Below are 12,767 nucleotides of genomic sequence, written 5' to 3'. Positions count from 1 at the left end.
TTCTTTTTGCTCTAGTATGTAAAAGGGCTGGCAAAAAGTGCTTGTGTGTGTGTATATGGTGGAAGCATAGGTGGGAAGGCAAGGCTGACAATGATGAAACAGTTGAGAAATTGTCACTGAAATTTGCCTTGCAGAGATCAGATGTGGAGTGTTGCCCTCACTTGGCATAACCAGGAACACTAAACAGAAAGCTTTGAGGGGTTTGGAGGGGAGGCTTAAGTGAAGTCTTTGCAACCCATTTGCTGGATATGCCAGAGTCTTGTAGCTTCTAACCCCAGCCGTTCCCTGGCAGCATGGATTAAACTGTCAGGCTCCTGCCACTGGCAGAAGGACGTGCTGGATGAAATGCTGCCAGTCGGTGTTTTTCCCAGAACTCTCACTCCCCTTTGATGGTTGCTGGAACGTTTGCAAGACTCAGTAGCCCCGAGGAGTCACGTTACAATTACTGCCACAGTGAGTCCAAGATTAATGTGCTTTACTGTTGTGAGTCTCAAATGTTAGAAACGATGAGTCAAATGCCTCCATCAAACTTGGCTCAAAGTTTGTAAGACTTAGGGGGAAAAAAAAACCCTAAAAACAAAATCTGAGGCTCTTTCTAGCTTTTTTCCTTTGAGCCCAGAGGATGCGTGTGGTCAGTTTTTCAAGAGATCTCCTCATGAGGGAGGGCAAGGGCTTTCTGGGAGGAGGAAAAAAATAAATAGAAGCTGGAATAGTCAGATACTCATTTGTCTCAGGGAGCTGGAATGCTAGGGGAAAAACACCTATCACATATGACGGATCTTCATAAAAAACCCCTGACCACTAGTCACCCTGTAAGTGTTTTTGATCTTCCTGCACAGGCTCATAGGGTTTATGTATGAGGATTTTGGGGGAGCTGCAGCCTGTTACCTGCACACAAGGTATATATGAAAAGTTTATTTTCTAAGCTTTTATTTTAGAACGAAATGACTTTTCTGAATCCCATAATGTTACAGTTATTTTAAAATATCTCTTCTGTGGTCTTTTCATTTAGTTCCATGTCAGCTATAGTTAGGTTTCTATTTTTAAATTTACTTTTTTTTTTTTTTCTCTTTTTAAACTCTGGGCATCTAAGATAAAAATATATGCCTAATGAGTAGCGTGGTGTCTTTCAAATACTGGACATAAGAACAGGAATTACTCGATAGGTTTATCTAGCTGCAATTTCTAATGTGATGATGCATAGCCTCTTTTCCCCCTGAAAGAAACAAAAGTCTTTTAGTTTGTATGAACCAGTAATTATTGCAAGCTGTTTCCAGCCATTCCCCAAACTGCCTATCTCGCAGAGGAAGGTAAGGTAGCGATTTCCCCGCTCTCCGAGATCTTTGGGGCTTCCTGAAGCTTTGATGTGCCTAGCAAAGCCCTGGATGGGTGATGTGGTGGCAGGAAAGCAGCCTGGCATTTGAGGGGAGCCCATTGCCCAGGCTGCAGCGCCGGACCTGTGGCTGCAGGCTGTGTCTTGGCACTGCGCTCTGCCTCTCGTTGGCTCTTGGGGACTTCGGTCAACAGTGTTGCTCTCCCAAGATGAAGGCCATGGTGATAGCTATGGGGACGGCCCGCAAGGATGGGCACGAAGGAGGGATTTTGCTGGGCAGTGAGAAGGGGGCTGTTCTTCCCTGGGCGCCCTCCTCCGTCAGCCTGGTGGGGGAGGAGGGAATGGCAGGACTGGGGTCCAGTGAGGCCGCAGGACCAAAAGGGACCATGACCCCGCAGAGGGCTGAGGCCTGCTGGGAAAGAGGCCACAGGTGTGGAACAGTAGGGAGGGGCTGGGGCTTCTCAGCAGCCAATGAGTAGACAGATCAGGCTGCAGCAGCCAATCAGAGTGTGGGGCTGCCTTGATGGGCATGATAGACCCTGGCTGAGCTAGGAGCTGTGGTGCAGGAGTCTGAGGTGGTGGGGCTGGCGGAGGGCGGGAGGGGGTTTCCCTGCAGGGCCATGGGGTAGGAGGGCTGGAGGCTGTGGTGAGGGGCGGGGGGGGGGCGTTGTCTGCAGGGCCATGGGGTAGGAGGGCTGGAGGCTGTGGTGAGGGGCGGGGGGGTGACGTTGTCTGCAGGGCCATGGGGTAGGAGGGCTGGAGGCTGTGGTAAGGGGCGGGGGGGGGCGACGTTGTCTGCAGGGCCATGGGGTAGGAGGGCTGGAGGCTGTGGTAAGGGGCGGGGGGGGGCGTTGTCTGCAGGGCCATGGGGTAGGAGGGCTGGGAGCTGTGGAGGGGGGTTCCCTGCAGGGCTATGGGGGAGGAGGGCTGGGGGCTGTGGTGGGGGAGTGGGTTCCCTGCAGGGCTGTGGGGGAGGAGGGCTGGGGGCTGTGGTGGGGGAGTGGGTTCCCTGCAGGGCTGTGGGGGAGGAGGGCTGGGGGCTGTGGCAGGGAGAAATCAGGGTGAGAGCAGGGGTGCTAGCAACCTCCTAGACTAGCGTGGAGCTGGGGGGGGTGGTGGAATCTGTGGTGCCTACTGCAGCAGGCACTTGGAGGGGGAAACCAATGTGGTGGGGCCATCCTGCTGTCACAGCCTTGTGTGAGGAGGTGGTGCTGGGGCAGGAACCCTGTTCAGAGCCACCTTCCAGTCACAGTACCAGAAACAGGGAAGGGCTCAGGGCCTTTCTGGCAATCTCTGGCTTTCCAGGAATGTCATAGGAGCCATGGGTGCAGGGCCAGCAGGGTGGTGGGGCAGCTGCCTCCAGCAAGGGGCTGCCCAGGGCATAGGGGCAAGCTGGACCCATTGTTGCTCAGCGCAGGGCACTGGGGGATTTTGCATTAGGCACAACATATCTGGGAGGATGGGCAGTGTGGGGCAGAGTGCACGGTGGCACAGACCTCTGAAAGGCCAGAGCCAAATGCTGTGGGCCTCTCTTTGCTCGTGACCCTTTCTGGCCCTGACTTACAATTTTGCACTTTTAGAGCTGGCAGTACTGGGAGAACAAGGGAGCTCTAGGTAGGTTACCTTGTCAGGTCTTTACGGGAGGGCCCAGGCTACTCCATATTTCCCTCTGAAGTCTGCTTGTTTTAATTTTTATTGCTCAAATGTATTTCTTTCTCTTTTGTGTGGACTCCTTTTCCCCAAACCTCTAAGGCCACTGTGTCCCCCTTCTATTATCTTCACTTATTGAAAGCACAGGATTTTTTCTTATTACTTGTTCTTTAAATAGTCTCAAAGTACCTATTAGGAATTATTCTAATGGCATAAAAAGGGCTGATGGCGGGTGGTGTACGGTACAATTGTATAGTCTCTTCTGGAAAATAATGCAAATTGTTTTTGTCTAAAACCTTATGTACAAATGTCTTATGTCTGCCTTTTATAGCACCTAAGCAAAAAGCAGTGTTTCCTCTATGATTCTGCTTAGTCCGTAGTTCAGCTGCTCCTTGTGGGCGCTTCCTAAGCACACGAAAGAAAAAAAAGTCATTGCTGTAGGAAATCTTGAGAGAGCTAGATCTTTTTCTCAGTTTTTGCTGTAACAAAAATGTAAGTGGCTTTATAAGGGGTACCCCTTCACAAACTTCATTTGGGCATATTAAAACCAGTAGTCTGGATGGAAACCTCAGGAGCTGGGGGTACGTTTATGGAAGGGTGCGTCAAAGAGTATTCCTCTTCTTACCACTGAGTGAGAAACCGGGTATTGCCACTGGCCTTCAGACAGCACACTGAGCTAGGAATTGGGACCTTTGTGACATATTTGTCATCAATGCCCAGCTCTTTCCTAAGCTTTCTTCCTGGCTGCCACTGCTGAGCACAGTGTCTGTTCCTGGCACTCCTCTGAGTAGGCAGCCGGATTTGGCTCTGGCACTGATTGGACATGAGAAGAGCAAATACTTAAACCTCAAAGTGAACTGTTAAAACAACTGAAATAAGCCTCTTCACATAATCTTCCCTTTGAAGGTGCTTTTTGGAGCAGGAGAGGCATGTGGATGCTCCACTGTAAAAGTTCTAAAACTCTGAAACATTTATGCTACTGAGGGATTTAACATTCCGTCTTGGATTTTAATCTAGCTCTTGCTGCAGTTTAGACTGTTACTTTGCAAGTTTGTCAGGAACTTCAGTGAGTTCTGCATTGTGGTCAGGCGGTCATTTTATTGCTGAGTTTTCTTCCATTTGTCGTTTGTCAGTCAATAGGCAAACAGGTCATCTAAGCAGTGAGGCTGCGTTTCAGGTTTGCTAGTGTAAGAATGGCCCCCAAATGGGATACTGTGCGTTAAGGTTTTAACAGAAACTCTATGTAAGATAGGTCCAGATAGAATTCAGCTTTATGTTCATTCTGGTGATGGTGTCTCTCACTTTGCAGTTGTATAAACTATTTGTAATAATTTAGGAATTAATTTTTGTTTCTCTCCTAGCCCCCCTCCAAATGGGTGTAGGTGGCCTCAAAGTACCTATTAGGAAATATTCTAATGGCAGAAAAAGGACTGATGGTGAGTGGTGTAGGTGCAATCGTTTCTTCGCGAAAATAACGCAAATTGTTTTTGTCTGAAGCCTTACGTACAAAATATTTGGCTTGGGCACTTCTGCAGGAGATACAAGTTCTGCTGACTGAGAGGCTGAGTGAGTCTTGAGCTTGATGGAAAAATCTGCAAAGCAGGTCCTGAGACTTTTGCTGAAGCCTGTAGCAACTTCTGTAAACAGTGTATTGTTGTAAGAGGAGGCCTTGGTTAGCTAAATTCAACCATGCTATGTGAAAAGGCGCTAGCTAGTAGAGAAATCCATTTCTTAGAGATCAGAAAGCATAAGCATGTAAGACTGCAAAGCTTAGCTCCTCTTGATTTTGAGGGAGGTACAGGCAAATTGTGTTTTAAGTTGTAGGGTTTTAAAACTCGGATTAAAAGAAGAAAAGCAGGTGGATCTGCTCTGAGTTCAAGGTTAGAATATAAAGATAATATGACCCCCAAACAAAATGAAAACTAGAGGAAGATTCAGTACAATGGTGATATAGCGTATAGATAAAACAGTAGGACAGCTGATTGCACTGAGAGAACAGAAATGAAGCTGCCAGGACTGAAATGGAAATGTGTATGCTGAAGACAAGGGGACTGGCTGATCTCCATCCTGCAGTGTGGAAGAAGTTGCCACATAATGCTGAATTTCTGATAACAGGGATTTTTACCGAATCTGTCAAGTCAGGGATAGTAATAAAATACATTGAACAAGCTGAGCATATAAGAACAACATGCAGTGAGCAGGGGAAGAGTTAACCAGTCCATTACAAATTGGATAATATTTTTTCATGTGGTTTGCTTTGTGGCAGGTAGCATCAGACTAGACTTTTTCATGAAGCAGCCGTCTATCTAGAAAGAAGTGTTTTGATTGTTTAATTTCTTTTGTAAAGGATTTACTGTGTAGTCATACGAAAAAAGAATTACTGTGTCAAAGGGGTGGAGGTTTATGTAAGCATTGCAAGATGAGTAACAAACTGGTAAAAGCAAGGGTGTTTGTACTGAAGTAAAAAACTGAGTTTGAGGCAGGAGTCGTGAGACAGATAATACTTCTCATCTATGGCCTTGGCATAAAAAGTAAGAGCATGCAGATGACAGAAAATTGTGATGGAACAAGTCAGAGACATGAGCAATATCAGAGAGGAGGACTAGGATAAATGTATTGCACGAGCTGTAAAACTTTGTCTTTCATAGTTTTTATAATGGTAGCCCCAACGTGCAAGCTCATGCCTCTAGAATGTAATAGGAAAAAAAAAATTCTACTGTGAACTGGGACTCATCGGTTTGGAAAGAAAGATAGTAGGTGACTGGGTTACTAAAGGGGCATGACTGTGGAAGAGACAAGTGTGATGTTAGCTTTAGGGAATGAGATGCTTCCAGTACAGGTGGGAAGTGTTGGTGCCATTATACACAGCCTTGTGCAATGCTTTGCACAGTGAAAAAAAGTGAAACAAACCGGTGTAGAAAAGATGTTTGAGCTAAGGAGGTGCTTTAGGCATGCGCAAGAGATGATCAAGGGAGAAGTGTTAAAGTGATGTGACATAGCTTAATAAATTTAAGCCATGGGAAAACATTCAGGGAATAAGGTGCAAGGAAGAGAAGGAGAATTATTGAACCTGAAGAAATGGTGTGGGCCTTCAACCTTCTGAGCAGCTTCATGTTAGGCATACTGAGGATAAGAAACCTAGCTGGGCTGAAGTTATAGCTTGATGAGCATAGGAAAGAAATTACTTGATGCTATTACCTGTTGTTTCAAGACATTTGAGGATCCAGGACATTCCTTCTGGTTCTGTGTTTTCTCTGTTATTTGGCAAAAGATTTGAATTAATGCATTCTTTTGTCATCTGTCTGGTCTGCAGAATACAGCATATTCATAAACTACTTTCTCTGTCAAGACTTCCATGTGACCATGTAAAAGAAACCAGATAAAATGCTTGAAGTCTAATGCTGCCAGTACTGAAATCTCTCGTGTTTCTAGATGACAGCTTTCTAATTTAAGTGTTGCATCCATTACAGGAAAATTCCATCTAAGACCTTGTCATGACAGAGAAAAATGAGATTAATCATGGAACTGAAAATGAATTTTGGCTAATGTCATGGCTTATGCCATGGCTGAATTTAAATCTTGTTTTACTCAAACAGAATCTAGTTCAAAGCAGTAATTTTATTTTGTAAAGTTGTGATTAAGTTTTAAATAGTTATGAGCCAAGTCAGTTCAGCAGCAGGACTTCAGTTCTTTCGTTTGATTGGGAGTTACCTGAAACTGTCTTGATAGGTGCCTGGAAACCTTACTTGGGGGGGGGGGGGAGCAAGGGGGGGGCTTAGAGTGTCATGAATGTTCCTATGTTTGGGAATGATGAAGGATTTCTAGAGAACTGAAAGACAATTAATATATACTCTTAATATTGGCCCAATGGGACACTCTGGCCAACTGTTGTGAGTCTAGGGAATTAATGGAATGTCTGTAATAGGATTTTTTTAACGCAAACGTGGAATGGAGACAACAAATTAACCTGCTAAATTGAAACATTCCACCACCTCTCTGGGCAACCTGTTCCAGTGCTCTGTCACCCTCACGGTCAAGAAATTTTTCCTCAGATTCAGATGGAACTTCTGTGTTTCAGTTTCTGCCCATTTCCTTTTGTCCTGTCACTGGGCACCACAGAGAAGAGTGTGGCCCCATCCTCTTGACACCCTCCTTTCAGATACTTGTACATGTTGATGAGATCGCTTCTCAGTCTTCTATTCTCTAGGCTAAACAGGCCCAACTCTCTCAGCCTTTCTTCAGAGGAGAGAGATTTGGCTCTCAGGTCTTTAGTACTTCAATGTTTTTTATACTAACCTGAACCAAAAATGATCATTAATTTTAAAATGTGGAGATGTTTCAGTTCCTGGTGGGAATTCTTAGAAGTGAAAAATGTCGCTGACCTGGAGCAAGATCCAGATTACTAGAAAATCTGGATGCAAAACATTTGTTAAATAGACTTAAATGAAGGAAAACCTGATATACTGATGGTGTTGGCATTAGACACCTTATTGGGAAACAGCAGATCTCAGAAATACCTGGGGGCTGCTTGTTCACAACTTGGTTATGCAAATCAAGCATTATCAAGTAGCACGAGGGAAACTGCTATGTGTATGGGGAACTGATGTGTCTGTTAGTGTGTTGTGTTAAGGATGTTGATAGTAAACGGGATGAAATTCCAAGAGGCAGGGGAATGGCTAAAGGCTTTGGAAGTGCACTTGAGGAGTTCATTCTGTTTAAACTAAATAATGGGGAGAGAATCTTTATTGTCACGCACCCTTGCCGCATGTGTGGTGCAGACCAGGAGAACATAGTTTGTGCACAGAACTTTCAGGCACACGCATGGGTAGCAAGGTGAAACATATGCCAGAACAGTACTGCAGTTCCCTTGAACAGGTCTGTGCAACTTCTGAAATCGGGTAGGGGTGGGGGAGAGTTTGGGAAGCAATATTCTTGTGCTTGGTTTTTGGGGAAGTACTTTGGAAATGCCAGCAAGTTCAGCATTCACCAAGCAGTGGGCTGTTTTGTTTCCTGGGCAGTACCCTATCCTGGCAGCAGTTGGTGAATGTAGAGATAGGAGACGAGTTACTGGGGGAGAGCGTATAGCTGTCATAAGGGAAGAAAATTCCTTTTATGCTCAGTGCAGTTCCCTGCAGCCTGCTAATGGGACTTGCTGCCCTCTTTCTCTGTGGCCTCACTATGCTTTCCTCATCTGCTGCTTCCTTTCTCCTGTTTTCTTCTCCCATTCACTGGTAGGTTGCAGCGATTCCCCTCGCTGCTAAATCCCACATAACTTGTCTTCGCCTCTCTTGCATAAGCTCTTGATAGCAGCAGATGAGTGATGCTTTTTACCTGGCTCCCTGCTCTTTAATTTGGCTTAACCAAAGTCTAGTGGGAAATATTGCATACTGCAGCAGCACACGTTTAGGGGTAGAACAAAATCCTCAGGCAGACTTTACTTAGCATTTTGATTCTGCCTTTCCTCATTGACGAAGCTCTTAATCTAGTTCCCTTCCAGCAGATCTCAGTCTAAAGAGCCTACAGTGCTACAGACAAGACATTTTGCAGTGCCAGGCTGACAATAGGTATCGTGTACAATGAGATTTCTGCATCTACAAGCTCCTTCTGGTAACTTGGTATTGAGCATACTTGGTGCAACCTAGAGCTCGCTGTAGATGCTCCAGAAATGATGCAGATTATTTGGGTACCTTCTATTCAGGCTGTGGATGGTTTTTAGCTGAGAACAGTGGGTTTTGTGCATATTTGTTCTAAACAGGCTGCTCTCTGCCTGCATTTCTTGAATGGCACATGGTTAGGGATGCTCTACAGGCTGAAGTTTCATTTTTATCAGTCAGTCCTATTGTTCCTAATGTGTCAGAAATAAGGTAAAGAAGGGGTCTCCTGGCTTGAGCACTTTCTGCTGAGAAGGGGGAACTCCTGTTTTCTATACCCTATGACTCTGAGGCTTAGACCTCTCCCTGTCTGTGCTGACCCATCTGTGAAATAGAGCTAATACTTCTGGCAGCGAACTGGTTTGTATTTGAATTCTGAGATGCTGGTGATTCGTGTTGGTTGCCTTTTTGTTGCTGGTTTTTAAAGAGAAGCACCTCAATATGGAAAACTCCTCTATGCTGATTACTGAAGAGCCTAAGTTTTACTGTGCCATTAATACAGCTAAACTGTGAAAAGAAAGTATTCATCTCTCCTGTCCAAAAGCTTGAAGTGAGATATGTTCCTGATACTGAAAATGCTTTCTCTTCTCTCCATAGGTTCAGTACTGTGGCTTGCTCTTCCGTCATGAGGGCTGGCCCCTATGTATTCACGAGAAGATTGTAGTCCAGCTAGCTTCCATTGACTGGCGAATCTTAAAGCCTGGTGACTTTTACCTTCAGGTGGTCCCCTATCTGAAGAAGTCTCCGCGAGTTGTACTGAAATGTTTGGCAAAAGACAAACATAACATAGAAGAAATTGTGATTCCGGAAGTCTCCTATACCTCTATTTTTACTCTGGAATGGTTGAGTACTATCAATGGAGAGCGGATGGGTATAGCACTGGAAAACTGTTTACTAACCACTAATGATAAAATATTTCGTGTTCCCTGGGAGAAAGTAGTTAATCCTGAATTTATTAATAAACCAAAAATAATTGAAAATAATATAATTGCTCCAGAAAATACAGAAGAACCTTCAATTTTGTGCCTCCCCATGGACGATGCTGAGTGCAGCTCACCAGACATAGGATCTCAGTATCTACAGGAGCAAAGTCTGAGTCAAGACAACTTGGTCATTAGCAGCACAGCTCCACAATTAAGCAAAACTGTTGTCAGTGATGCGTGTACAAGTCCAGTGCCTCAAGAGAACTTGCAAAGTGACCTTGAAGGGGAGTACGTTGAACTTACAGAAGTTTCCTTGCCCAGGTTCGGGCCGCAAACAGCCTCTTTAACCCAGTCACTACCTTTAAATTGTAGAACTCAGCCCATAACAAGAGTGAATGCATCTAAAGGCACGCATAAGCTTATACTTACTCAAGACTGTACATACCGCAAGAATTTAAGTCAGTCAGCACGTGCACAAAAGGAGCACTGTCAAATGGACACTCTGAGGACTTCTTCTACAGAAGTTCTCAAAAATGTAGTTCCTTTGGAAAGCAACAAAATGATGGTACATGGTGAACTGTTACCAGAAGGTCAGCTGGAATCAAGTGGTCCTGGGAGCATGGGGAATCACTTTCCTGTGGCTGTGTCTTCTGCCAGCAGCGCAGGGGATCCATCCCCTGCAGGGCAGGAGGCCCACAGCGAACACTCAATCGATTGGCGATATGCACTGTGCAGCTACAGTGATATGTGTGCTGGAGATGGTGTTGACTGCAAAGCACGGCTGACTGGTGCTGCTGGAAACATGGAGGTAGAAAGTGATGTTTCTAGTGAAAAACCTGGTGCTGAAACGTCAGAGCAGAGCCCAGAAACAGTTCTAGATGCTGCTGCTGCTAAAGAGGAGGTGATACTGAGAGAACGTGGAGAACCACTGACAGAGAGCCTGAATGAGGTGACGAGGATGGATCCCTGTCTTTTTTCTGTCCCAGGGTCTTGCACACCTCACTGCGCACAGAAGGGAGGTTCTGATGTGTCTTGCCAGAGCGTCAGTGAAAGTGTTGCACCAGTCCAGGCCACTACACTGCTCACCACAGCTGAAAGTTCAGACATAGGTATGGAGAGAGCCTTCCTTTCTTCAGGAGATACAGCAAATGGAGGAGCAGTCCATGCTTTCTGCGGTGATCAGGAAGCAAATCTTAGTTCTTCATTAAATCCTCCAGAACTGTTGAACCGAGGAGAACTCCATGAATTAGAGTTGGGAAGCAGAGAAAGCTCTGAGGAAGTCGAAGAGGTTGAACAAATGTGGACTCTAGAAGAGAATCAGACTAGTCATAATTACTACTCTGTCAAAGTTCCTATGGATGGACTCTTGTCAGAGGGAGAAGCCATACTGCTCCAAACCACTCTGTCAGCCGAGAGTGATCAGATGGCAGAACAATTAGATAACAGCAGCTCTTTGGTGAACATTGATGCACACCCAGAAGGCTCAAGTGAAGTCAAAACCCACAGGAATGGAGGGAGATGTGAGGAGCCACAAAGTTGGGCTGAAAACCAGGGCCATAAAAGCGGAGTGAACTCTGTGCTGAACCCAGAGCATGTTGCAGCGCAGGATTTGCGAGGAGAAAACGAGAACCAGGGAAGTGTTTCTGATGGGAAAAGGTCAAAGATTGAGGGTGAGTCGGCAGCCCTAAAAACACTGGAATCCATTAAAGAGGAGCTGGAGCTTGGACCACTGTCCTCAGGAGCTATTGAGGGACATACAGATCCCACCACTCTGCACTTTCACCAAGAGGCAGTTTCAGGGACATCATCTCCCACAGGTACAGCAGAATTGGATATTTGTGTATTTACCTGGTTGATAACGTGGGAAGAAAGCAAAAGCCTCAAGAGCTACTGCTGACAAACGCTGTCTACTGGGGAGCTTTGGGGTAATAGCGCAAACTGCATGGAATTGTTTAGGTTTTCATTTTCATGGCTTGAAATTAGCTTTCTCTTCACAGATGGCTTTATTGTAGGTATTTTGTTCCAACGCTTCTTTGCAAATTTAAGTCGTTATAGAACACAGTTCCAGTATACGGGATTTTTAATTTCAGTTAATCTAATTGCTGGTGACCTCCCACTGTTACATTTGTGGTGTGCGCATTTTAAGTGCATGCTCTAGGAATATGTGAGAACAGAATGTATAACTGTATAAGGCTTTCATAGTTGAAGATTGGCTTTAGGAAGATAGTTGTGACCAGATGAAGCAGAAGCAGATGCCATAAGAAAATACTAGCTATGTAACGTGACCTGAAGATCAAAAAAGATGGGTGCTGGTAAGTGATGTAAGCAGCAAATTGCAGGGTTGAGGGTTTCCCTCCCTCTCTCTCTGCCTCCGGCATGCTTTCTTCAGCTTGGTTATGTTTCAAGTAGGGGCTACTTAACCTGAGTGGGAGAGCTAATATTATTTTTTCAGGTGGGAACATGAAGGCACAGAGAAATTAAGCATCTACTTTCAAGTCAGATGCAATCTAATTTCAGGTTCAAGTAGATGTGGCCCAGGTTTCTTGATGGCTGGGTTCCTATGGTGAAGCTGTGCTCCTTCAGAAGAATTGTCAATCCAGCTCTCTGCCTCTTGCACCAGGCTGTAGGCAGGCAGTGTATAACCACACAGAGACAATGTCGACTGTACCTAGCTTTGTTGACTCTGGAAAGCTGTAGCTAGGTATGCAGATCGCATTGAGAAAAGTGCATGTGTGTGGCGGGGGTGGGAGAAACATGCCATTCCGGTTCAACAGCTCTCATTCCCCGAGATCCCTGGCTAGGAAAATTACCTAGGCTTGAAATATTAGAATGAGGACACTTGAAAGGGTCTGAGGTGCAGATCTTCATTGCTAGAGCATGTCTAACCCTGTGGAGGAACCGATCAAGAGCCTATCTACGTGGGCCTTGTAGCCAGTGTAAAAGTTGCAGTGGTGCTGGATTGTGTGGACAAAAACCTTTTATCACTGCTGCAGCACTACCCCATTAGGCTGCAAACACAATTGTTACTTTCTGAAGTGTCCAAAAGCCCCTTTTTATCTGATGTCTTAATGTGTCCTCCTAATGGACCTAGAGTCTTCATCAATCAAAAGGGAACTGTTTAGTTCACACCTGCACCAAAATATTTTAATTCCATAATTAGGCAGGCTCACTGTTGTCAGGCATCATGGCCACCCATGAGATTTCTGATAC

General features: G+C 45.3%; 1 protein-coding gene across 1 annotated transcript in view; it reads left to right on the top strand.

The window, feature by feature from the left end:
- The window catches only part of PLEKHG4 (pleckstrin homology and RhoGEF domain containing G4), a 117,875-nt gene that overhangs the window by 34,967 nt on the left and 70,141 nt on the right, over positions 1 to 12,767 (top strand). The window contains exon 4 of the mRNA XM_068955459.1: positions 9,232 to 11,374. Coding sequence (XP_068811560.1) covers positions 9,232 to 11,374 — 2,143 coding nt within the window. The remainder of the gene's footprint in view (positions 1 to 9,231; positions 11,375 to 12,767) is intronic.

Source organism: Struthio camelus, chromosome 10 (genome assembly GCF_040807025.1).
Source record: "Struthio camelus isolate bStrCam1 chromosome 10, bStrCam1.hap1, whole genome shotgun sequence".
Taxonomy (NCBI): Eukaryota; Metazoa; Chordata; class Aves; order Struthioniformes; family Struthionidae; genus Struthio; species Struthio camelus.
The sequence above is the reverse complement of the archived record's forward strand: the minus strand, read 5'-3'. Positions and strand labels throughout refer to the sequence as shown.